Here is a 27,859-nt window from a genome sequence, read left to right as displayed (position 1 = left end):
ACTGAAGACAGACCCCATTGCATCAGATATGAAAGTTATGGGTTGTTACACTAAAGTCTTCAAGAAGGACCTCTTTGGTAATGCACCACCCCACAGTCTCTCTCCTTTTTCCTCATTTTACTGTGCCTTCTCATGCTTGATCTTTCGTTTCTTTCTTCCTCTGCTTTCTCAACAGTAGTACTGGAGAGAGAGAGAGAGAGATTTGGTTATACTAGATAAGAAGGCAAAGGGGGCTAGTGTCTTAAGTGTGCAAGTCTTGGCTATTACTAAGTCTGGAACATCTTTTTACAGATCCGATACTGTAAATATCTGTTACTTATGATGTGATAGGACCAGTCTCTCTCCCTGTACCCACAGGACTTGGGGTTGGCACAAGACATAGTGAGCTTGGCATCTAAAACTTTTCCCAGGCTACAAAATTCCTGTCCATTACGCATAAAGCTATGCAGAAAAGAATCCCAGACCATGTCGGTCTTGCTGTGTGTCAACGTTCTGTGACATCCCTAAATGACTCCAGCACACTAGTATTTTTCAGCAGTTAAGATGATTTGTAGTACAAGTTCGACATTGAGGTCGACTCAACATCACCTTGGTTAATGAAGACAGCGATGGGCAAGCATAAGAATTTTCTGACTCAATCTACAGAGCTGTACTTATTCAGGTTTTTTTTCTGTACAAGAATGACTTGGATTTCTGTCTTCAGAAGGGTTATTTGCATTACTGACCCACCTTTTAGCGTAAGCCAAGTTCTTGTTTGTAATTGTCTGAGATCTGTATATCATAGGCTCAAATTCCACTGGCCCCATCCTCTGATAATTTTTCACCTAGGTACAAGTTTTACAATGTTTAGATGACTTCTGCCTTCTGCTTGCCCCATGAATATATTGAGGGAGACTGATTCCTGCAGGCATCTGCTGATGTTCTTCATGTTTCACTGTGTTGCAGTAATCACATTTGGATTGTCTGCTTGCAGTAGCCCTCAGTCAGCCAGATTATCAAAGTCTTGGGTCCTGCGTCGGGTTGCTGTCTCATCTTCCAGGACGTCAGGCAGGTAGTCTGATATAAAGCATGGAGCCTGATGCCATTACATCAGTCTTTCTTGCCATGCGGTGCCCGACGCAGAAGTAGTTCGCAGGTGCTGGTCTGCCGACTTCTGAAATTTTTGTTTTTGAGTTTCAGAACCACAGTCTTCAACCAAAGTTAAGTACCCTGTTGGGGAAACATTTTCTTGCTCTAATCCAATGTCAGTAAAAGTCAATAATTGTATTTCTTGTGGAAAGCAAATACCTCATAAAGATTTTCATTCCTACTGTATTCCTTGCCTAGGCCCTGTCCACGACGTACCTCACTGTAGGTTTTGTGCCTTATTTAAACAACGAACTATTGGTCTGTATTTTTACGCTTCTAAATATTTTGGTACTCTGTTCAATTATCCAGATACGTCTTCGGTAAGCCACCTGACAACTGACATTCTGAAAAAATGCAAAGATAGATAGAGACGGGCAGCCTAGGTCCACAGCTGCTGACGACGCTTCTCCTAAGCTAGTCGCAAGTTCACCGGTACTCGGTGAGGTGCTTACGCAGCCCCTGATACCTGCTACTTCAGATTCACAGGCCTCTACTGAGACCCATTCGGATTTGGGTATGCCACGAGATGCTTCAGCTGTGGAACCTGCGGATGTCTCTACCTTGGATGGGTCTGGAGCCTCTGTGCAGGCACCGGCTTCTGAGGGTGTATTCAGGTCTACTGACTTGTATATTAAACCGATGCCATCTTCTTCAAGGCCTGTAACTCGATCCATGCCTAGGAAACCGATGCCCAGGCCGCATGGTCAGGCCTCTTTGCGTAAAAAAACAAATAAGAATGACTGAAGACCTTATTACTTTAATCAGGGGAAGCCAACCTTCCCCCTCTAAGAGACCTTTGATTGAATTTGCTTTATGATACTTCTAGTCAGGATTCTGAAATTTCTGTTTCCTCTGATGACCAGGATTTACCCTTATCTACCTATGAGGATTCTGATGCAGAGGACTCCATTCCCTCTGCTTCCCCTCCAGAGGATTTCTCTTTTGGTGAAACCTTACATACTCTTAGGGAGCATTTTCACTGAGAAAGCCAGGATTACTCTGATTCTAAAAAGAGGCGTAGGGCTTTCTTACTCCTGCCCCAACACAGGCCTTTAGCTATCCCCCTGTACTGGACATTGTTGATGATGCCTTTTCGGAATCTAGCTTGGCCCTCGACTTTTTACCTCCTGATAGATATTACAGGGTTCCTGAATCTCACAAGTTCCTTTTTAAAAATCCTACTGTGGATCCTGAGACCATTTCACAGGGACCCAAGGGCATTAAGGCTACTACTGCCAAAAAATGTTACCCCCTCTGATAGAGATTCTTGGGCGCTGAATAGATGGGGTAAGAAGGTATACACTAGGGCCTTAAACTGCCAGTTTCATATGTTAAAGTATCAGCAGCATATTACTGGATTGCTCAAACAGAAAAATGATGATTCCTGACTGTGCTGAAAATAAGGATTTACAGGATTTAATACATTCTGCTGAATAAGTTGGAAAACATACTTTGTAATGTGGCTTTGATTTACTAGAGGCATCTTGCAGGCCTGCTGTCACTGGGTCTGTACTTAGAAGGCATGCATGGCTTAAGGAGCAATCTTTGCCAGATCATGTTAAAGCTAAATTGCTGTATGCTCCCTTAAATCATGACCGCTTGTTTGGCAACAAAGCAGAATGTACTTAAAAAGATGGAGGAAAAAGCTAAATGTATGCAAACTGTTAAAGATTTCCTACAAGTACAGCCTCCAAAATTTAGTAGGCATTGGCCCTCTAAGAATTGGTCCTTTCCTGCCTCTTCCAGGCCTTCTCGGTCCAAACCCAGAACCAGCAGAACACCTAGGCCTTCAGTCCCAAGGTACGCACAGGACTAAGCAGTGTGGGGGGCTTCCACTTCCAAACCAGTGAGGTAGTAAGACTCCCCCTATGGTAAACTGTCGCAATGACTTAACTTTAAAACCTCCAAGCCCTTCTCAGTTGACTGCGCCTTTAGGGGGGAAAGATTGCTCTGCAGGCAATAAACTGGGAACTCATTACCAGGACAAATGGGTTTTAAATATTGTATCCCAAGGGTACAGATTTCACTTCCACACGTTACCAACCCCAAACGGCCACATCTACCCCCAAATCAGTGGACAGAGGCTCTAAAGCAAGTACTGTGTCTCAAGTATAAGGGCTATTGAAACTGTACCAGAAGAGGAAAAGGAACAAGGTTTCTACTCAAGACTTTTCTTGGTACCCTGAAAAGACAACTCATGGCGTCCTGTCCTGGACCTTTCTATCCTAAACACCTTTTTGGTGATCCCAAAATTCAAGATGCTAACTCTTCACCAGTTGCTTCCTATGCTAGCCAAGGATGCCTGGTTGGCAACACTGGATTTAAAGGAGGCCTACCTGCACATCCCAATCAGGGAATCTTGCAGAAGATACCTACGCTTCAAAGCAGGCTTCATATACTATCAGTTCTCCGCACTGCTCTTTGGCTTATCTACTGTACTGCGCCCAGGGTATTCACAAAGTGCCTAACTCCAGTCATTGCATTTTGCAGGCAAAGAAATATTCAAATATACCCATACCTGGACGATTGTCTAATTCAGGCAGAAAGCCAGGACATACTTTTGAATCATCTGGCTTTTGTACAGAGGGTGCTAACTTGTCTGGGGTGCACCATAAACGAAAAGAAATCACACTTGGTACCCTGTCAACAAATTATATTCCTGGGAGCAAGCTTGAATACAACTTCCCAGATGGCTTTCCTCATGCCAGAGAAACAAATTTGATAGCTTACTTCAAACTAATGGCCACAAAAATCCTGCTGTCAGCAAGGCTAATACTGCAAGCATTGGGGTTCATGGCCTCCTGCATTCTCCTAATTCCATATGAGGAAACTACAGTGGTATCTAAAAGCCTATGGTGTCAACATTCTCAGGATCTAGAAGCAATGATTCCTATCATACCTTGCATACAGTTAGAGTTCCTTTGGTGGACAGAGGCCTGCCACCAAAACAAGGGACTGCCATTCTCTCTACCCCCTGCCGCCCAAACCCTAACAATAGACGTATCAGACTATGCATGGGGGGGCTCACCTGGCAGTGAAGTGCATTCAGGGCAAATGGAACCCAAATCAAATGCATCTGCATATCAATCAAAAAGAAATGTTAGCTGTACAGAATGCTCTGACAGCCTTGAAGGCTGTCAGAATGCTCTGACAGCCTTCAAGGACCACATTCTTCCAGGACAATTAATGGTAAAGATGGACAACACCTCCGTTATGTGGTACATAAACAAGCAGGGGGTACCCGTTCATACCCCTTCTGCAGACTAGCCATGGCTCTCTGGAACACAGCCTTGAGCTACCAAGTGCATCTATAGGCTCAGTTCCTGCCAGGAAAGCTAAATACACTGGCAGACAAACTAAGCAGAAATCTCATGGACCCACAAGAGTGGAAACTGGAACCAAAGATTTTCAACATGTTGATAAACAAATGGGGGAGCCCAAATTTAGATCGGTTTGCCTCCCCCCAGAATTACCAGTTGGACAAATTCTGCCCAAGGACTCTCCACAAACAAGCTTGGAAACTGGATGCCCTGTCCTTCAAATGGAAAAATCTGTCAGTTTATGCCTTTCCTCCTCTGCCTCTCCTCTCCAAAGTACTACTAAAGATCAAACAGGACAAACCAAGGACAATACTGATTGCACCAGACTGGCCACGCCAACACTGGTACGCCCTCTTGCGCAGTGTGTCACTGCTGGCACTATGGCACCTGCCTCAGACCCCTACCCTGCTGTACTAGCAGGAGGGCCAGATTCTGCATACTCTGCTTCAAACCCAGAACCTGGCAGCCTGGCTAATTACCTGATCTCTCCGTCACCATCCCTCAGTAAACAAGTGTTGGATGTCATTCTGGAGGCAAGGGAGGCCAAGTACGAGAAAATCTTATGCTGAAAAATGGAAAAGATTCTGTTCCTGGAACCAAACTCAAGGGATGGGCACAGCAGTGCCCAATTTACCTCAGATTCTTCAATACTTAACTGAGATGCTTCACAAGGGCCTTTCCTTTTCCTCTATCAAAATTCATGCCTCAGCCATTTCAGCTCATTACAACACAGAACCACCCCTCTTCTCTCATCCACTGCTCAAGCAGTTCCTCAGAGGGGCCAAAAACTTAAGACCACCCAGGAGAGCCCCAACTCCAGCCTGGGACCTTAACTTTGTATTTGAAAAACTCACTCTACCTCCTTTTGAACCACCTGAAGTGCAGAGTTAAAATTCCTTTATTAGAAAACTGCCTTCCTTTTAGCAATCACTTCAGCAAGAAGGGTGTCCGAATTACAGGCCCGTATAGCAGTGGAGCCTTTCATCATCTTTTTTGCAGACAAGATGTCTCTCAGGACCAATTCCTCCTCCATGCCCAAGGTAGTATCCAGTGTGGCTCTTAATCAGTCCATTTATTTGCCAACCTTTTTTTCTAATCCACAAAACAAAGGGGGAATGGATACTGCACTCCTTAGATGTGCACAGACCACTTAGATTTTACTTGGACAGGACTAAACCTCAAAGGAAATCTGAACAGCTGCTGGTGGCATTTGCTGCCTGAACAGCTGCTGGTGGCATTTGCTGTAGGGGCAGAGGGGAAGGCCATTTCAAAGCAAACCATTTCTAAATGGATAGGCCATTGCATTCATTTCTGCTATAAGCACCATGGAAAACCTATCCCACAGGGGATAAGACCACACTCAACCTGGGCTGCAGCTACCTCTACAGCCTTTCTCAGAGGTGTCCCTACCAGGGACATCCTAGAAGCTGCTACCTAGAGTTCTGTTCATACTTTCAACAAGCATTACCATTTGCCAATTTTCTCTAAATCCAGAGCTTGTTTTGCCACTGCAGTCTTGCAGGGCCTTATAGCTGCTCCTAATGCTCCTCCCATCCTTATCTTTGGGAATCTACCCAAATGTGATGACTGCAACAGTGAAAAACGAAGAACATAGTACAGTTGTGTACACTTGCCATAAATGTAGATGTTAGAGTGTATTCACTGTTGCAGTCTTGGTTACCCTCCTTCCAGCCCCCTGACTTCTATCGACTATACCTCTATTCTTGTTTACTATGCTTAAAGCTTTTTGGTGTATTTGCTTTTTTGTTGGAGGTGTAACCTTGTATATAATTGCTTCCCATTATGGGGGCATCTGTCATCTGGGGCAAGAAAAACAGATGTAATGGCGTCAGCTGCATGCTTTATACCCCTGACTACCTGACGTCATGGAAGATGAGACGGCAACCAATGCAGGACCCAAGACTATGATTATCTGGCCGACTTAGGGCTACTGCAAGCAGATAACCCAAAGGTGATGACTGCAACAGTGAATACACTTGAACATCTACATTTATGGTAAGTGTACACAACTGTACTTTATCTAGAATACATAATTTGATTGCAGGTAGTACTGAAGTAAAGTCCTCCTCTAGCCTTGTATTATTTCTACCTCCCTTAGAATGAACTAGGCTGGTTCCCTCGCAATGTATTGTGTGTGCCCCAGAACACACTGTACTATCTTTATCTTTCACATAACTGTATGTTGGCTTATGTTTTTTGAAGGCCATGTAATATCCCCATCCCAGATCTCCAAAGCCTGACCATTTTGAAAACCTATTTTTAGCACCTTGAGGTGAGGTTGTACGAATGGGATTTTTTCAGTATGTTGGTATTCAAATTGAGGAGAGCCATCTTTCTCTCCAACCCACCCTGCTTCCCCTTAGCCTTTTCTGTTTGGTTGGAAAGTAACTTGGATAACCTTCTTTCCTTCATAGGATTCTTCCTTGCTGTGCCTTACTATGAGCCAGCAAAGATGTGGAGAAAGATACCGATGTGCATGGAATTATGAATAAAGGGGAAAAGAGTGTTGTAGTCTGGGAGGATTTTAGCTGCCAAGCTGACAGTCTTGCTGCTTTTGAGTCCTTTGGTTAGAGGAAGTCAGATCTGGTCCTATTATTATGGTAAGTTCTCAACTTATATTTTTGATTGCAGATAAGGACCACATGATCAACAGTGTCTTCCTGTTATTTTTATTGGGGAAGCTGCATATCTTGCTTACCTGACAGCTTTTCCATCCAATATTTTATGAGTGAATTTTGCTTCTCCCACTCATTCTTGATATTGGGCAGTTATGTTCTTATTTGTAATGTTCGTCTGTAATGTTTGGAAGTTATCCTTCCAGCCTCCAGTTCTTGGTCCATTTTCACCAAGTAGTGCTTTGGTCAGTCAGACCTCTTGCAGACACTTGGGGGACTCTGTGAGGCTTTGGTGCACCTATTAAGAGAATTTAAAGCAGGACATGATGTGGCTTAGCAGAGCATTCATTCACAGCGGGGGTATTTCTAGAGGGAACAATACCTGTACAATCTTAACAGTAACAGAATGGCAATTGAATGTAGGATGTGCTTTCTGATGCAAAATGTCAGCTGAGCGTTGTGGATGTGTTTTAGTATTTTGAGTCTTCTCTTGTTATGCCTCTTTAATGTATGCAAAACACCATGTCATGACAGGCCTTTCTTATATGTAGTGTACTCCTTTAATGTGGCTTCTTTTACAGATGCTGCACTATTCTGTTGTCCTCTCTTGAAGAGTATATATCCTGTATGTTATGCTGAAATGATTTTCATAACTGCACACTATGCTAGGAATTTTCAGCTGTCTCAGATGAGAAATATCTTGTTCTGTTGTGGCAATGTTTTATTTCACTACCTTCCCACTATGTTTTCTCTTAACTCTTACTTATAATTTAGTTTATTTGAAATGAGTGCCTCTGGGCCATTGTATTTAAAATGTCATGTTTTAGAGACCATTGCATCAGTGTTGCCAGGAATATTCTGATTCTTTTTATACTTGATTCTACCCCTACAGCTGTGTGCCATAGACACTAAACAAACTGCTTCCTATGGGGTTATATATAACATCACACACAAAATGAGTGAAAGTGACTGGCCTTGCTGGTTTTGTGACTTTGTGTGACAGAACCGCTGTTATTGGTGCCTTATGTCATATTTGTATAACCAGCAATATGCCTATGCTGTATGTCTAGTATCTTTCTTTTCTAATTTGTCAACCAACCATTAAATCCTTTCTGATATAACCCGTTGTTACCTAGTTTAAGTACTCTAGTTGGTATGACCTTTCTGATGGAAAAAAAAACAATTGCGCAAGGAGAATACAATACAATTTTCTTCTAATATTTAGTGCCTTCTTCTTTAAACTCCTTGTGTGCATAAAACAGCATCTGAACCAATGTATAAATACAGAATTTTAAAACACATGACCTGCCTTAGACCAGTCAGCCAATACCTTCAGTTATTAAGAAAGGAGTAGCTAACATCAACGGATGTATTTTTTTCCCATTTTATATCTCCTTTGCTGCATATCAGCCAGTTGGAGATTTGAACAGCCGTACTGGCCCAAAGAGCCATGGAAGCTAAGCTGCTACTACAAATTCTCATTTGGTCAGACTGGTCTATCATGTAGAACCTAAACAAGGTGGCACAAAGTTATACCAGTTTTACCCCTTTGTAGGTAGTTGATGCTGCTTTGGAAGTGAATGTTGTAAAGGGTTGTCAGTCTGTCTACATTTCACATGCCAAGGGAGGTCAGTGAGATGGCAGGTTCACTCTACCCTTCTTGTAGATCTCTTCTGAAGCTGCTGGTAGTGGCTGTAGTTTGGTCCTAATCTATCAGAAGCAGGGCACTTGGTGGATTAGCCTGTTTGTCTCTCTGCAGTCCTCCTTTCCTGCTTGATGGAAGATTCTGCAGTGTCATCTTGTCATCTCCAATGTTCAATCCATAGCTGTTAATAAAAATAATGGACTACATATAATTTCAGCAGGAAAGTTGCTGTTGATAACATACAGTTCCCTTTGACTTCCGCTGTAAATAAAGTGGATGGGACTACATGTTAGGATTTCTGTACTGAAACTGCACTCAAGTCTTTTGCATTACCCAGCAGCTGTAAGCAAAATGGGTGGACTGCATGTTAAGATCTAGCTATAGTTCACCTCTGGAAATACAAGTGAGTCTTCACATATGTATTTCTCCCATGCGAGTTTCTTGATTTCAGTGACATCAGCCTCGGATGGATGGATGGCTGTATCGATGCTACCCATTTATGTTCCGCAGAGTAAATGAAAGTAATGGAGTGCATTTTATTCTTGGAGTACAGTTTGTGTATTCCAGTTTTTAATGTGCATTCCCCTTAATAGAAGACCCTGTCCATGTGTCTGTAGCACCTTTTTTGCAGTCTCTTTTCTTAAGTAAACATTTTTATGTAAAATGTTAATGGATTGTGTGCCTCTTACCACTCAAATTCCCAACAAGACTGACACTAGCTGGGCAATACATTCCATCAGTATTTGAAGAGAGATACTGTTCTGTTGTTTTGTACATGCTTTTTTCAGGGCTTAATGAGTCATCAAATGGGAGTGTATGTTTTCCTAAGTTCTTACTGCTGCATTGGTAAAGTGTATTTTTCAGTTATGTTTTTCTACAGTGTGTATACAATGTTTTAAATTATCTGTATTCATATGCAGTTCCCTGATGGTTCATTTTTTATATAAAATTAGTCGCCTTTCCTTTTCCTACAGAAGGAAATTCTGCTTGTTTTCCAGAGTTATGCTGGTAGAATTTTCTTTGTGCATTTTGTTTTCTGCATATTTTTATGCCAAGACTAAAATTATCTGTGTTAGGCTTACACAGTGGAGCAATAAGTAGCTTTGCTGCCTCACATCAAGATGGCCTCTAGTTCAGTTTGCATTTGGGTGATTTCTGTATGGAGTCTGTATATCATCTCAGTGTTCATGTTGGTTTTCTCTAGGCAGTCTGATTTCTTTCCACATTCTAAAGACAATGTAGTAGTTAGGTTGGTTTGAGAATCTAAATTGTCTGTGTGTGTGTGATACAGAAGAAAGACTTGACACTTTACTTCTGTAGATAGAGGTGATTATTCATATTGTTGCTGTAGGAGTCTGATGTGACTCACAAGCCTTGAATGGAATCTGAATGCTGTCTGTGACACCCATCTTTTGCTGCATGGTGTTGCATGTCTTTAGTTTGCCTGTGTGTTTACTGTAATGATTGTTACATTTGTTGAGAAACATTTCATATAGATTGTAGTATACTAAACTGCACATTGTTTACTTTATTGCTTTTGTCCAAGTTCTAAGATTAAGATGAAAATGGGTGATGCTCAGTCAGAACTTCTGATCTGTCAAAAACAAATAAATTCAAGTGAAACACTATCCTTTACTGCCCCAGTCGGGATTTTTCTTGTGATCCTTGCCTGTCTCAGACACCTTTTATGATTGGGCTTATGTTTTATTCTGTGGGCCGGGTGCATTTTCAACTGTTTTTGTCAGTCATTTCCTTGGCAGATGTACCTTTTTGCTATAGCAATAGGGGTCAACCAGTTCTTTAATGTGTCTGTGCCCTTATTTTTGGGAATACTTCCCCTGCATGGGATGTGAATTTTATTAACAGGCTTGCCTGTTCATTTTTCAGACCTATTATATCAGGAGCACTAAAACTCATTTCTAGAAGCCATCATTACTGTTCACAGGATTTTGCATTTTCAAGCTGTTTTGTGGTATTCTACAGGAACTGGGTGCCCCACCTTTCTCACAGAACGTCTTTTTTGAGTTCTCTCTGATTCAGTTCAGTCGTGTCTGTTTTCTTTGCTAGGGCAGAAATCATACCATAAATGTGCATTGTCAACGCAGGTTTTATCTGTAGAAGTCTTACAGGTGTTAGTTCCCTTTTCTACTGGTAGGAAATGCTCATATTTGCCAAACTGTTTCCATAGCATTTTCCAGCTTTATCTTTTGCTGTCAGACACTCCACTGGCCATTGGAAAATGCTTGGGTCAAAGACAAATCCATTAGATTGTTGCTGCATCCACTGCTTACTTTAAGACCATCTGTCATGCCAACACATGCGTTACAACCACTTTGATTTTTGATACACATCTTCACAGGGCATTATTGCCTTGACTGCAGCTCCAGAGTCTTTTAGTTCTCTGGTTCTTCTAATCTTTGTCCTTGGGCAGTTTTCTGGTTTCTTCCACTCTGATGGTTGCTGCTTGGGATTCTTCATTCCAAATTTAGAACCCACCAGGGTGGATACTTGATGTTCACTATGAGGAATACTGTTTTACTCTATCAGTTGATCCCTGTTAAGATGGATCCCAAATACTGACTATCCTTTTATTTGTAGGTGGCCCACGACATCTTTTCATGTCAGCATGTATTTACTTTAATATTATTAATAGTTGGGTACGGCTTGTGGTAAGGCATGCTTATGCATATGGTGGATGATGATGATCTCTGTGCCCAAGTTGTATCAAAAAGTCAATAGACCAGTCTACTTACCTGGCTGTCAAATAGTACATAAATATCACTCTGTGTGCTGCTACTAGATGCACGCTTCCCCCATAACAGTAACATCTGAAAAAGTTAACTGCACTACAATTGATAGGATGTACTCCACTATAAGAACCCATAATGAGGGTCCTGTTATTTCAAGTGACATGGTAAGACTATATCTGTAATTTATTACAAAGTATGCTTATGCAGTGATTTTCTACAGTTGTTGATTTTAAATGTGGAGTGGTTATGAAAACTACATGGAATGGCTTGGTGTACTGTCATTTAAAGTGTATATTTATAGCTGTGACATTGCTTAAGTCACATAATCTTGAACACTAGTGACATAAATTTTGTTGCTATGCTAGGTACCCGTACTACATGCTTGTTTGCATTGATACAAAATGGAGTCTGCTAACCTGGATTCGCTACACCATCTGGATTCCTCTTTATCCTCTTGGAGCATTAGCAGAAGGTTTGTACTTAAGAATAGTACTCATCACTAAGAATAGTACTCATCACTAGGTAACACTTTTTCACTCATCAAGATTGAATTAAAATGATTGTCTCACTGTTTCAGCACCCAACCCTCTCTTACCATAGAGTTTCGGATTCTCACCTGTTGTGCAACTCCAAATCAGTTGTGTTCATTAGGAGTGAGGTAAAGCTGTTGAATTATCTGTATTTGTGTTTTTGTGGCTTGTGATATGTTAAGTAATAACATTTTTTGGGTAGTGCATTCTAGTGGATCAGTTACATGCATCATATGGGTTGTGAAGCGTATGAGTTACAGTTAACTGCCAATCTGAAGTAGTTAACTTCATTTGGTCTGCAACCTGTGGGTATCGGATCCGATTCGGATCTGAGCCGGCAGCTTTCCAAGCTTACAGATCCGAGCTCCAAGCTCCTCCCCCTTACCCATAATGCCCTGCTACCTCCTTGTAATACCCAGATCTCGTTTGCCGCGGCTTATGATAGCTTCTCAGAATGAGCTCTGAGTTGGTTTGTGAGTAAAATTAACAGAAGAATTCAAATATCTTTTATTTTTCCTATCTTTCCCTTGTACGCTTCTGTGTGTGTGAACCCCGGGTAGTTTCTCTTTAGTGGTTCTTATATTTAGTGTCTGTTAATCTAATTGTTTAATCAGCTAGTTCCCCTCCCCCACTAGAGTGTGTGAAGGCCTGTGCCATTTTCCTTTTTCTTATACCATGGCCGAAGGCCCTATAAGGCCATTTTTTCTAAATGCACCGAGTGTGGTCATAAGAAGTCCCCAGCAGATGGCCACACTCGGTGTGTGTGTTGTGCCTGGGTGTGGAACACCTTTACACAGGCTGCACTATTTGTGCAGCCTTTAATCCCAGAGCATTGAAAGACAGAAAGGCCAAGCTGATTTTGGCGGGCCTTCTGCCACCAGAATCTACTCCGTTTTCTGCTGTGGTGCCAGCCGCCTCTACGGCTGCCCCACCTGCTACTTCCGATCCCCTGGCCAGGACTCACCCTCCCTCTTTGGTCCAGGAGGAAAGGGAGGGAAGAAAAAAGGACAAGAAAGACAGGGGGAAAGAGAGAGAGAAAAACACCGCAGCCATAAAAGGCGGTCGTAGTCGACTTCCTCTGCTCCGCCATCTAAAGTTGTTGCTTCTCCCTTGAAGGTCTCCGGGTCTACCCCCTCTTGGCGCCGCTCCCCTCATTTCTCCCCGGAGCCGGAGGAGGAGACCCGGTCACCTTTTAGGTCATCAAGGTGACCTTCCCGGCCGCCTTCGGTGGCCTCTAGTAGGTCTACTAGGAGCTTATCGGACGCAGATATGGATCGGATGATGCTTCAAGTTTTGCAGGCTCAAATGCAGATGGGAGTGTTCGTGCCTTCCCCCCTATGGGGGTGAGCTCGACACCTTTTTTTGCCCCTATTGCTCCTTCTCCGACCCGGACAGCCTCCCCGAGGAGGTTCCTCACAAGCGGAAGTGCAAGAGGAGGCACTTGGACTCACCTGAGTCCCTCACGGAAGACACAGACTTGAAGGAAGGGGAAGGCTCCCAAAGATCGCCCCCTGAAGACGTCTCCTTTGGAGACATCATGGAAATGTTACGCATTAGGGGAGGGTGGTCCACCCAAAATCCTTCCTCGGACGAGTCCGTGTTTCTGGAGGCGTTTGACGCAGGCCCATCTACCTCTTGGGTGTCTCCCCCCCGCCGACCCCCTGGTAGATCTTACTACTACCAGGGTGTGGAAGGAGCCGGACACTGTGGAGCCGATCCCCAAACATCCCGACAAAATACTAAGCCCCCCCCTCGGACAAGGCATGTTGGAGTAAGGGTGCCCCTGTGGATGCTATGGTGGTGGCAGCAGCGGCCACCAAGAAGGAACAAGCACAGGAGAGTTCCTTGGTACACCCTCCAGACAAGGACTCTCTGATGATGGACCATTTGGGAAAGCGGATGATCTCTTCAGCGACCTTCTCTGTAATGTCACTGAATTACATGGCACATGTTATTCGACTCCAGCGTGACCTAATTAAGGATACGCTGGATCACCCCCAGAGTCCATGTCAGCCGAGGACAAGTGTACGTTCTCGTCCCGAATGGCCACTCTCAAATCTATCACCAACACATCCATGCAGCTCCTCTGCCATGCCATGGAGGGAGAGGCTAGGGCCAGCGGAACGGGCGTGGTCTTACGCAGACAGGCTTGGCTCTGTCTTTGCGATTTTGTGGAACCCTTCAAGGCATCCTTCGCAAACGCTCCTTATGACAGTTCAACGCTCTTTGGCAAGATCGTCCGCAACACGCTTCTCCAGAGCGAGAAAGACGGGAAGACGTCTGCCAATCGGGATCCACTTCTTGGCTCCCCAGAGGTCTTATTCCAGGAACCAAAAGGGACAGACGAAGATGTGGTTTTGGAAGACTCAACGACCCGTTTTGCTCCGGAGACCTCGTCCTTCAGAGGCAGAGGAGGACAAGGTGGACACCAACCCAGGCGCAGAGGGGGCCCGAAGAACTTTGGGTCGAGAGAACCTTTCTCGGACCGACCTGCACAGCAGTTCTGAGGGGTTGCCCAACTGCTCTTCTCTGGAAGCAGTCGGGGGGCACTTCTCGGAACACCTAGCCAAATGGAAGTCCATCACCACAGATCGCTGGGTGCTCCGATTTGTATCCAGAAGATATTCAATCCCCTTCTTAACCTCCCCTCCTTGATCAAGAGGAATCCCCGAAGTCCCACCCGGTCAGAGGGATGCAGCAGCTATAGAAATTCAAGGGCTGCTAAGAAAAAGAGCAATCCAGCTCGTCCCCCGAGAGCAGTCCAGATTAGGGTTTTACTCTAGGTTCTTTGTGGTGCCAAAAAAGACGGGGGACCTAAGACCCATACTCGACCTATCAACGCTGAACCTGTCAGTAACCAAAGAGAAATTCTGGATGGTCACTATTCAGTCCATTCTCCCACTGTTACAGGAGAATGACTGGATGTGCTCAATAGACCTCCAAGACTCGTACTGCCACATTCTTATGGACAGACGATCCAGGAGGTTTCTCCGCTTTCAGCTAGGAACCAGTCATTACCAGTTCAGGGTCCTACCCTTCGGTCTCACCACAGCCCCCAAGGTGTTTACAAAGGTCATGGCAGTAGTAGCGGCCCACCTGAGGCTTCAGGGCTTACAGGTCTTTCCATACCTGGACGACGGGCTCCTTACCGCCCCCACCAGGCATCACCTTTGCTCAAACATAGATTACCTATTACAACTAGCTCACCAACTAGGAATCTCGATCAACCTCAGGAAATCATCCCTGCAACCCACTCAAATTTTGGATTTCATAGGGGCCAGGATAGACACGACACAATCCAGAATTTTCTTGACAACTGACAGGCTATGCAATCTTTGCCTCCAAATCTTGGACCTCTTACAGTCTCCTGCGCCTCCTGCCGTATTGGTCCTGAGGGTCTTGGGATCCATGGTGGCTGCCATCACTCTGTCCCCATTCGCCCGTCTGAAGATGAGAATCCTTCAATGGACTCCAAGTGCAATAGTCTATTCTTTTTCAACCCCTATCTACCCCTATTCCTCTCAGCAGGGTATGCAAGAAGTCGCTTCTCTGGTGGCTTCATTCCAAAGACCTCTGGGAAGGACGTCCTTTCGTCCTACCTCCCCCACAGGTCACGGTGACCACGGATACATCTCTCCTCGGGTGGGTGGGGCATTGCAGGGGCAGATCTGTCCAAGGCACATGGACTCCCACAGAGACCTCACTGCATGTCAGTGTACTGGAGATGAGGGCAGTGCTTTTGGCGTTACAGGCTCTCCATCACCTTCTTCCTCCAAGTACGATTGCAATTCAATCGGACAACATGTCTGTAGTCTGGTACATAAACAAACAGGGGGGAACCAGATCCTATCCTCTTTGCAGGGAGGCCATGAGAGTGTGGGAATGGGCGATCTCCACCAACCGCTTTCTCATAGCAACTCACATTCCGGGTCGGTCAAACATCTTGGCAGACAGGTTGAGTCGAACGATCCTCTCACCTTATGAGTGGTCTCTGAACCCAACAGTTGCGAACCAAATATTCCTCGCTTGGGGTCAACCTTGCTGTGATCTCTTTGCTTCGCCTTCAAACACATAGTGCAGTGAGTTCTTCGCTCCGATTCCCCCACCAGAGGAAGCCCCCAGAGACGCTCTAGTTCATGCTTGGCCATCCGGTCTTCTGTATGCTTATCCCCCTCTTCCTCTGATGACAAAAGTCCTAGAGAAAGCTCGTCGGTTGGGGAGCAGAGTTATCCTCACAGCCCCATTCTGGCCTTGCCAGACCTGGTTCCCTTACTTACGGTCTCATCTAATACATCCTCCCTGGATCCTAGATCCCAGTCCGGATCTGATTTTCCATCCTCTGGGGCTCAAGACCCCTGACCTGGGTCATCTCAAGCTCTCAGCTTGGTTGATCCAGTTCCCTAATGGCTAGGACTCCCGGATTATCCTCCTCAGTTAAGGCAATCCTAATGGCCGCGCACAAACCATCCACCAGAAAGATCTACAAGAGTAAATGGAAACGGTTTTCCCTTTGGACAGAGATGATGAATCTAGATCCTTTCACGGCCCCCGTCCCAGTAGTCCTTGACTTTCTTTCACATATTTTTCAGCAGGGAGCTAGTGCGTCCACTATTAAATTCCAGTTGGCAGCTATCTCCCACTATCACATTGGTAACAGCTCAGGACCTCTGGCTTCATCCAAGATCTTGAGACCCCCCGATCAGGGATGCAGTACCTCCATGGGATCTTACCATAGTTCTTCAAGCTTTAACTGGACCCCCATTTGAACCGGCGGCCACAGTGGAATTAAAGTATGTATCTTGAAGACAATCTTCTTGATTGCCATTACTTCTGCCAGGAGAATTTCAGAGCTTCATTCCCTTTGCTGTAAGCCCCCATACATCATCTTTCATAAGCACAGGGTCTCTCTCAGGACTAATCCCTTCTTCCTGCCCAAAGTCTCTTCAGAGGCCAATATCAATCAGTCTATCAATCTACTGGTTTTCTTTCCAAATTTTCAGAATAAAGGAGAGTACAGACTCCATTGTTTAGATGTTCACAGACAGCTAAGTTTCTACCTGAACAGAACAGCAGATATCAGGAAATCTGACCAACTTTTTGTGTCTTTTGCAAAATCACGTTTTGGGAAGCCAGTCACTAAAGTTACATTAGCTAGATGGATCTGCCAATGTATCCTCCTCACCTACAAAAGTTCTGGTTGTCCTGAGCCCCTAAAAGTGCGAGCCCATTCTACATGATCTATGGCTACCTCTGCTGCATTTTGGTCAAGGGTCTCTTTAGATGACATTTGTGCAGCAGCAACTTGAGCTTCTTCACATACCTTCATCTCACACTATAAATTGGATCTCATATCCAGAGGACGTGCTTCTTTTGGCTCCGCAGTGCTCCGGAATATCCTTCCATAAGGGCCTCCCAAGTTTCTGGTAGCTGGGGACTCTGTCCCACAGGTTGCAGACCAAATGAAGTTAACTACTTCAGATAAAGAAGTTATGTACTCACCATAACTTTCCATCTGAGTAGGTGACTTCATTTGTCTGCAACCGACCCTCCCTCCTTCCCCCGGACCTATGGTTTGCTAGTTACGAGCCTGTGTATACCTTGTTCAGTCCTCACCATTGCAAAGTGATAAGGATTACTAGGTTATAGAAACTTTCTATTGCCTTCTCTGGCAAACTCGATCTGAGGGTTACAAGGAGGTAGCAGGGCATTATGGGTAAGGGGGAGGAGCTTGGAGCTCGGATCTGTAAGCTTGGAAAGCTGCTGGCTCGGATCCGATACCCACAGGTTGCAGACAAATGAAGTTACCTACTCAGATGGAACGTTATGGTGAGTACATAACTTCTTTTTAACCGTATCTGAAAAGAGTTGATTTTATCATGGGAGTAGTAAAGAGGTGTGATGGTGGCAAACGAGTTAGTCTGATAGTTTGTAGTATTTGCTGCTCTGGAGTATATTCAAGATGGTGGAGACAAGACTTTTGGAGCATGTGCACAGAATGGCTGCTTTCTGTCAAGAGGAGTGAAAGGGTTGACTTACGCAAATAGGTTGGTGAGATTGTATGTAAGCTGGAGAAGAGGATGAGAGCGAGTTGAAATGGAGTGGAGTAGGGGATATGATTTGATGCTAAAAAGTATTAAGCTTTAAGGAAGGCTTTGGAAAGTTTTCTCTTTACAGAGGGCTTAGTAGGAAGCTTTACTATAATGCTGGAAGGGATGGCGAAGAAGGCAGCCACTCGTTTTCAGAAAGTTTAGATTGAGGAGAATTAGGGGGAAAGCTGTAGGATGCTGGTTGTGACAGACGAGGGCTAATAAATGTTTTCTGCCTTTTAGGGTGTATGCAGTTTATAAACTCTTAACATGCTAAAAGATACCAATTTTGTAAAAAAAAAAAAAAAAAAACATTTAAATGTATACTTTATTAAAATGGGCAAAAACAATTTTTAAAAGGTTAATATTTTTGCCTTTTTTAGGATGTAGTTTCTTTTTTCACTTAAAGTAATTAAAATGAAAAGCATGCTACACATTTGATAAGGAAAGAATTTTCTTATTTTTTAGTTCAGATTGATGACATTCTTAATGGAAATGTGCATAAACATGTAAAACTTCATAATTGTTTTTGGCAGTTGAACACACACTTGTATAATAAGCTTTGTGTTTGTCTAGTATGTGCTCTCCTTCATATATCTCTCTACATTTTGATCTGATGTCAGTTTTCATTTCATCCTTATTGATGGGTTCGAATCCGTTCTCTCAGATCTGACTCTGCTGCTGTACAAGCTCTTGGCAATCTTGAACTCTTGAGCTTCAGCCTTACCCAGAATGTACCACCCCTCAATTAACCCCCAATCTCATTTGCCGCTTCCAGCGATAAGATGTGGTTTTCTAATGTCTTGAGCGACTGATAAGTAGTGTAATTTTTTACTTAGTCATTATTACTCTACTTTTATTCTAGTTCACTTTAGTCCCTCTTTAAAATTAAAATTTAACCTTTTTTACCCTTAACATTTTCTTCTGGTTTTCTAATTACTATTGCTAGTAATCCCATTCCTCTGCATATATCGTAGCCTTAAATACCCATTGCTGGTATTTCCCTCCTGTCTACCATTTTTCTTTCTTTAAAAAAAAAAATTCTTCTCATTATTGTGCTGTTTTGATATATATACTGTTTGCATTTGAAATTATGCCTGACAAAAGGAAAAACCCTGCAGGATTTAAAAAATGTGGGCAGAAGATTCCACTCCAACTCTCACACTTTGCGTGTTTTCTGCCTAGGCCCTCATCACGTTCAAGAAAGCTGTGTGATCTGCCATGAGTTTAACCCCAGAGTGTTGGCAGGTCTCAGAAATAAATACTAAAAGGACTTTTACCCTTGTCCTTTGCCATATCTGGACCAGCTAAAGAAGAAAGAGAAAAAGTTAAAAATGTAGCTCTTACTCTCTCAACTCCTCTTCTGATTCGTCTAAGTTAAAAAAAATTGTAAAAAGGACTTCCTCAGAGCCTGCAGTTAGTTTGCACCCTATGAGGAAGTAGCCTACATTCTTGGATCCAGCTCTTGTACTGGATCTGACAAAGTCAAAATACTCCCCCCTCGGATCCAAAGTTTCTGAAAAAGCAGGATTTGTTGAATCTAAAGAACCTCAGATCTTACCTTCCCCTTACCTAGAACAAGGTATTCTCCTTCGATGGATCCTTTTTCATCGAGGATGCAGTCTCCCTTTTTGGAAAGATCTAAATCTGCATCTGTTCTGTCTACCCTTTCATTCAGAAGCCTCACTAAAGATGTAGAAAGGCCAGTGAGGAAGTTGCTCCTGGCACAGAGCCAGGCTGTCCCTTTTTCGGCTCCTACCCCATTGGGTCAGGAAGTTCTAGTACCAGGAAGCCTTCCTCTGGCAGTTCCTCCTCTGACTCCAGCCCAGGTCTCAGCCATTTGGATCCAAGTCGTCCAGCTCCATTTGCCTGTGATACGAGGATCTTACTGTCCCAGGATCAAAGACTTGCTCTGAGCTCTTCAATCCAGTTGGATCCAGAGAGCTGTCAAACCTGTTTCTGTCCCGTCGGATCCAAGGTGCTTCATTAGACTTCGGGAACTTTGGAGCCTCGGCAATGCTCAATTAGGGTCCAACTTCAGCCTCTGGGCAGTTATCCTCGGAGCAGGGAGAGACTATGGATCAGAGGCTTATTTTTTTGGATCAGAGTCTTTACCCCTCTCCAGGGCAGTCTGGTTTTAGGGTGCTGGAGAGAGTTTTGTCTGCACCTCAGACTCAAGAATATGCCTTCCCCTTCGTGTCCTTTGTCTTCTGCTCCTCCTTCTCTGGGGCATAAGTCTCAACTAACTTTACTACAGGGACAGCTGTTACCAAAATCCCAGACTTCACAGTAGGGTGATGTCCTTTTATTCCAATGTTGCAGTACTCATAACCTTTGGGATTCCCCACCTAAGTGACCCAAATGTCCGGCCAGTATACAAAAGACTTTTGCTACTGTGTGGTACTTGTGATGTTGTACATTGCTAAGCAGCCTACGTAGGCCATAAAGGTGATGTTGGCATGTACCATTCCCCAGAACTTTTCTGCCGCCAGTCCTAATGACAGCTTCTACATTTCATCTGATCGCCAAGTGTTTGCTGTTTTTCAGATAAATGCTCCTGTGGGGAAAATTCTTTGTTCCTTTTTTGCTACTGCATGTTTTGAGGTTGTCCTCTAGAAAAGGCAAGTGCAGTTGTGGACATCAGATTCCACACAAAAGTATAAAAGTTTGGCTATCGCTAATACAACGGAACAATGGTGAACAAAAACAGAGCTCGCCAAAATGCTATACTGTCTTGGGATGCCATACAAAAATCAACCAGTTATCAAAAAATCGATACCAGCGAGCCAGACTAAAAGCTATTATAGTTCTGAAGTGTTTAACGGGTGAAAGCGCTTTACTTAAAATTGTGTTTCATTAAATCTTTGGATTGCTTTTATTCTGGCTCACTGGTATCAATTTTTTGATAACTGGTTGATTTTTGTTTGGCATCCCAAGACCGTATAGCATAGGTTCATAGGTTCATACTAGGCTATCTGCCCTGGGGCATTTATAAGCCTAGCCCGATTGTGTTTGGCTTACGCCACCCCTTGATTTGAGTATACTGTGCCCTTTTAAAGTTTAGTTTACTGTGCCTCTGTCTAATAGTGACATGGAAGTAATCCCCGGGACAAACCTATGATCCCCCATCCACTCATCAAGATTCTTCTTGAAGAGAGTCAGTGAGGTGCTCTGCCTAACATGAATTGGAACTCTATTCCAGAGCAAAGGAAGCCTCTGGGTTTTGAATCTGTCCCTCCAGCATGTTCTATTTATTTCTGTGCTGAGGTTCAAGTCCCTCGAGCGCGTGGCTTTAAGGGATTTAGATTTACTGAGGTGGAGCATGTCCATTAATTCTGGGTTGGACATAGCTTTATATGTCAGGAATAGATCACCTCGAAGTAGGCGGTATGCGACTGAGTAGAGCTGGAGTTTTTTTAACCAAGCAGCATATGGCATCTGTTTGAGTCCCTTGATCCTCCTGGTGAGGTACTTTTGGGGTCTTTCTAATTGCTGCAGGTGTCGGGTAAGGTACATCCCAAAGGGGGAATTGTATTCTATGATGGGCCTTATAAGGGATGAATAAAGGGGCACGATTATCTCTCTTGATCTAGATGTGAATCCTTTCATGATGAGGTGGGCTATGTAGAATGTCTTTCTAACCACTTTGGCAATGTGGTTGTCAAAGGGAGAGATTGCTATCAACTTGGGTCCTCAGATCCCCAATTACTTTCTCTGTACTTAATGGGTTACCACTTATGTGGTAATTTGTGGGCATATTGTTTTTGCCAAAGGGTATGACTATACACTTTTTGGCATTTAGCTTTAGACCATGGCTCTGGCACCAGTTATCCGTCTCTGCAAGACAACGGAACAATGGTGAACAAAATTTTGACTAGCTCTGTTTTTGTTCACCAAGATTCCACACAAAGATAGCAACAATCAGTGTTTGTTTTGCCTAGGGTCTGAGCATTACTGTAAGTCTTATGCGATTTGCCAGGCATTCATCCCCCAGACCCTTCGTAGCCATTTGTCGGTGCTTAAAATTTACCTAGAGAACCAACGTTGTAAAAGGTTAGCTTTCGGAATGGAGGGCACTGCGGCTCCATCTGGTGAGCCACCAAAGAAGGCCAAAAAGGTAAGTCCTGAATCTTCTGCATCTCTGGATTCAGATGTTCCTCTCGAGGCCAGTAAAGGCCAGGAGGCCCGTTCGATCACTGGTTCTCAACCTGCAGTGGGTACCATTTCTGGAAGCAGTTAGGGCGTCACTAGCACTTCTGCAGAGACAACGCAGGCATCCATTCAGTGTGATGAGAAGAAATCTCAGCTCACTATCTCGGACATCCCAAGTGGTTGTCCTCCAGCTCCTCCACCACAAGCAATTCCTATGCCCATCACAGTGCCTAGTCATACATTGACTACTCCTTCTCTTCCTAGGAAAAAGAAACATAAATGGAAACTGTTTCCTCTTCCCAGGATCCTTCTCTTGACTGGCAGACCTTTTCCCCAGGTGTATGGAATGCCTTCCTAGCTTTAAATCTATCTTCAATCCTTCCATCCATTCATGTTCCTTCCTCCTCTTCCAGGATATCAGTGGAGAAACAGCAGGCCTCTGGTGAGGAAGTTGATGATTCTTCATCTGATGAATCCCTGATCTACACATCCCAAACTGAGTCTCCTGTGGGTTATGCTTCCCAAGAATTAGATTTGAACAGTGGGTTTCTTCTGAGGAATATTTCTCCTTTGGAGAAACAATTTCTAGGATGAGAGATCTCTTCAAATGGGAAAGTAGTAAAGTATCTGAAGTTAAGAAGAGATACTGTGACGTGTTGCAAATGGACTGCCCTCCTCCCTCTGCCATCCCTCTTGTCCTTCCTGCTTTTCTGAACGCCTTTCACTCTAAGAGCCCAGATTTTCAAGCCCCAGCCCCAAAAGGCCTGACAGATTCTATAAGGTCCCAGAGGACAACAAGGTTTTATTCAACTGTCCCCCTGCATATCCTGCAGTTGTTTATTTCTCTGCAGACAAACCCTCTAAACTGCTTCCCTGTACTTACTGTCTCCCTTCTAACAAGGATAGCAAAATGAAAGGAAGGTCGGGGAAGAAAGTATATACTATCTCTACCCTGGCTTTCAGAGCCATTAACTACCAGACTCGCATGTCGAAATATGTTCTGGCTTTACTTTCTTAAGCTTCTCAGTTGTTATCAGACCTTCCTGATGCTCCAGCCAAGGTGCAGCTCACCTCTCCATCTCAGCCCAGGTGCTTAGACATACCATTAAATGCAGTTGTTGATGCTGCTGAGGTACCTGTAAGGTCAGCAGCTTCAGGGTCTGTATTTAGGCGATACTCATGGTTGCATCTCCAGCCTTTGCCTGATTATATTAAGGGAAAGAACTTAAGGAACTGAAACATATTTGTCTCCCAGTTCCTAAATACCACAGAAATTATCCTGCTAAAACACAGTCTGTCAGAAGGAAACAATTCTGTTCCCATCCTTCCCCTTAAGAAAGTGGCTTGGAGGCAGATCCCAGCAAACCCCTACCCAAAAACCCATCTTTTGAGGCAGGCCTGATAGTCTGTGGCTACCTGGTAAAGCTCTCAAACTCTCCCTTTCCCAGTACTATCTTCTTCATTCTTGGAGAAGTATCTCCATCAACAAATGGGTCCTTTCCATTATCCAGAATGGTTATTTCATGGTATGGAAATCTGTTCCTCCTTTCAGGGGCATTCTACAACCTTCCTGGGACCAGATTCATCCGTTTCCTCAAATCCTAAAAGACCTGCTAAATCAAGGAACTATTCAAGAAATCACAGCCCTCCAAAATGAGAGTGGATTTTACTCCAGAATGTTCCTAGTCCCCAGAAAACATGGTTCTTGGAAACCAATCTTAGACCTGTCCCATCTCAATCTTTTCCTCAGTGACAACTTCTGGATGCTCACTCTGCAAACTCTTTTACCTCTCTTGCTACCCCAGGTCTTTGTAGTCACTCTGGACATCAAAGATGCATGCTTGCATATCCCCATTCACCCACAATAGAGGAAGTTCACTTTTTTCTGTTGCTTCTTCACATTTTCAGTTCTCAGCTTTGCCCTTAGGACTCTATACACCACCAAGGGTATTCACAAAATGCTTACTTATTTATTATTTATTTATTTATTTCCAGTTTGATTACCGGGGATGTCCACTGGGCTCAAAGAGCCCGTTTTCAGTGGAGGCCTGGGGAGAAAATCTCCATATTACAAGGCCCCGAGGATACCTACTATTTTTGGAGTACCCAAAATACATAAATGCATAGAAAACCCACCCATGAGACCATTGGTCGACGCTAGAGCTAGTATTACTTATGCTTGCTCTAAATTTATTGACCACACTTTAAAGAAATATGTGGCTCAACAAAAGTACATTTGTAAAGATTCTTGGACATTTTTGGACAATATAAACCTCTACAATACCAAGATGATTTAAACTTTCTCACAATAGATGTGAAAGACTTGTATTCATCAATTCCCCACACAGAGGGAATTGAATGGGTGAGTTGATTACTACATGACATGGGAGCCCCCCAAAATGAAATAAAATTGATGGCTGAATTATTGGATACAATTCTTTCCAACAATTACATCACTTTTAACAACAGATATTACTTACAAAAAATAGGAGTGGCAATGGGCTCTCCATGTGGTAGCACGTTTGCAAATTTAGTAATGGCCTGCTGGGAACATGAACATGTCTTTGGTGTAACTACATATACAAGTAAGATTAAATACTATATATGTTTCCTGGATGACATATTTATCCTGTTCCAGGGTAACCAACAGGAGGCTTCTAACTTTAACTTACTTAAACAACGCTAGTAAATTCTTAAAATTCACATATAATTTTTCACAGGATAGAATTGCTTATTTGGATGTTGATTTAAGTAAGGATAGACAAAACCATTGTTTTAAAGCCAGGATTTATAGAAAGGAAACGTATTCAAATGCATTTCTTCACTATAGTAGCTGCCATCCGACCCACCAAAAATGTTCGGTTGTTAAGGGCAGCTCGAATGGTTACGGATGATAACCAGTTCATTGAAGAATGCTCAACACTTATGGACATGTTTAAAAAGAGAGGTTATCCTATTTCACTCCTACAAGAAATTTGTCAGGAAGTGAAAAATAAAAGAGAAGTGGACTTTTACAAAGCAATATTATCAAGTAATCAGAGTTTAGAAATAAATAGTTGTACATTACAGGATGGGATACTAAATGAAAACAGACTTATTACATATTGTATAGACAGTTATGATTTTATAAATATTTTGAGGAAAAATTGGGACTTGATAAATATGGATACACATGTACCAAGAGGCCCTATTGACTTCCCTAAAATAGTTTATAGAAAAGGAAAAAACTTAAAGAATCTAGTGGAAACTCGGTACTCGACTACATTTAACCATGCAGGTATGAATAAGTGTTTATCATGCCCGTACTGTAAATATATGGAGCAGGGAACAACATTTAGTATAAGAGGTTTTGAATACAATACTAAGTATAAATTTGATTGTAACTCCAAGGGAGTGGTATACCTGGCTAAGTGTCATACCTGTCCTGCCTTCTATATTGGAAAAACTGACAGAAGGCTTAGGGACAGAGTTTATGAACACACATACGCTATTAGGTCTAACAAATCAGAGAACGCATTGGCCAGACACATTATGAAAGCACCCCCCCATGGTTTTACTTTTAGGGTTATAGATTGTATTCCCTATGACCCTAGAGGTGGGCGTCTTTTCTTGCTCTTAGAGAAATTAGAATTGAGTTGGCAGTTACGTACCTTTGCATGTTACCCTCCGGGCATTAATGAAATGTATTCAATTTAAGAGTATACTACAACTTAAAAATTTGGTTAGGAATTCACTTTTACGCTGTGTTTAGAATGGTCTATGCATACTATTGTCTTAGAGTGTATTTGACTTTCAGTTTATTAAGTCAGGTTTTGCTGTTTTTTATTTACATGTTTTTATCCACATGCTTTTAAGGTTTATTATACTAGAACATAAAAATAAAAATATAAATATATACATATAATTTTAACTTTAACTGCATTAATATTTTATAATAGATAATTATTGGTTTTAGAGCTTTTTATACTATTTGTCTATTATTTTAAAATATTGTTTTAAAACAATGCGTAGATGAGAGCGGTTTAAGCTATATATTTTAGTTAATGAATGAAGGTGGTTGCCACTTTAAGAGCAACTGATTCCTGCTGATTCAGGAACCAGCTGACTTTTCACTTCCTTTTCACTTCCTATAGAGTATATGTCCTATGTTGTATAATTATCTGAAGAAGTTGGGCTATGTGGCCTGTGATTTTTTGTTTTTTGTAATAAACAGTACGTTATTTCATCGTGCTTGCAGGATTTATTTAGGCAGTTGGATACACTGTGGTGCTTCTTCCTTTGGTAGTATGGATCCAGTTTGTGTTTGTCTCTTAGTTCCATATTACAAGCAATTAAACAAAAATGAAATTATGCAAAGTAATGAGAAAAAGTACAAATGCATAATGGCAAGACAGTTCATAAACATATTTACAAAGTTGCATCGAGAACTAATAATTGAGTGATAGAGGCAAGAGAAGAGTTCACAATTAAAGGGAAAGCAATTATTAGTTGAGGGTTACAAATATGAATGCTGTATATTGAGGTTTAGCAGAAATGGAGGAGAAATAGGTGGGAAGTACATTGTTAGTAGATCATAGATTATAGTGTCTGGAGTATTCTTAGAGAGGTGGTTGAACATTAGTAAAAGTGGAGTTCACACATGGAAGGTTTGATTGCCATAGTTAAACTGCATCAGCTTAATATAGGTAGTTATTAAAGATTAATTGTTTTCAGTAAGAGGGGATGAGATCAGGGGCTATATACAGTATTTACACTGTGTACATTTAAGGTAGAAAAACATTATTAATTTTTTGGTGTTGAATTTGACTTGGAGGGAGGAAGATGTTTAAGGGGTCTTTAGATTTAGAGTGAGGTAGGTGTTTAGGAGAACAGCCTGGGGTGGATGAATAAGTAGATAAGCTGTATGAGGAAGCATACATAGAAGAGAGTAGGTAGGTTAAGTAGGGAGAATACAGTTACATTTCCAGTGCTGTGTAAGGTAGGAACGAAGCTGTGTTTTAAAGTATTCATAGTTTTCAGAGATTCTAAGAGAAGAATGGAGGGAATTCCATCTTTTGGCTAGGGAAGAAGAGAGAAGAAGGTGACCAGCAGGGTGTTTATGATTGTATACAGAGAGGAGATTCTGATGTGCAGATCTCAGGGCTCTGTGGGGGGTGTAAAAGGGTAAGATATTTGCTAAAGCATGGCATAGAGTTGGTTTGAAGATTAGTCTGTGGGTAGTAGAGGGCTGTAGGAATTTGAGTTGATTGGGAAGTTCTAGCCAGTTTAGCAGGTGGAGAGATGTGCAGTGGTGAGAGGAGTAATTAGCTTTAGTTGCAAATTTAGCAGTTTTGTTGTAACATGTTTCTAGTTTTGAGGAGATGGAAGAGGATAAGTTGGTAAGTAGGGGAGCACCATATAGAAGAGAAAGTAGTAAGTAGGTGGTGGCAAGAGCTTGTCTGGTAGATGAAGAGAGGAATTGGGAGTGTCTATATAGCATGCCAAGTTTCTGGTGAGTTTTTTTTAATGTTTAGCTGAACATGTATGTCAAATTTTAGGTGTTCATCTATGTTAACTCCAAGTGGTTTAGCAGAAGGGACAATTTCTATAATGGAGTTAGTATTGCTAAAGAT

The 27,859-nt window shown here is 42.8% G+C and overlaps 1 protein-coding gene across 1 annotated transcript in view; it reads left to right on the top strand.

The window, feature by feature from the left end:
* HACD3 (3-hydroxyacyl-CoA dehydratase 3) overlaps positions 1-27,859 on the top strand; it is a 1,036,541-nt gene that overhangs the window by 924,043 nt on the left and 84,639 nt on the right. Inside the window, exon 9 of the mRNA XM_044076349.1 lies at positions 11,845-11,951. Coding sequence (XP_043932284.1) covers positions 11,845-11,951 — 107 coding nt within the window. The remainder of the gene's footprint in view (positions 1-11,844; positions 11,952-27,859) is intronic.

The sequence above is a fragment of the Protopterus annectens genome, chromosome 7.part0 (genome assembly GCF_019279795.1).
Source record: "Protopterus annectens isolate FY-2018-M chromosome 7.part0, PAN1.0, whole genome shotgun sequence".
Lineage (NCBI taxonomy): Eukaryota > Metazoa > Chordata > Ceratodontiformes > Protopteridae > Protopterus > Protopterus annectens.
Note: the sequence above shows the minus strand (reverse complement) of the source record. Positions and strands in the feature narration are given on the sequence as shown.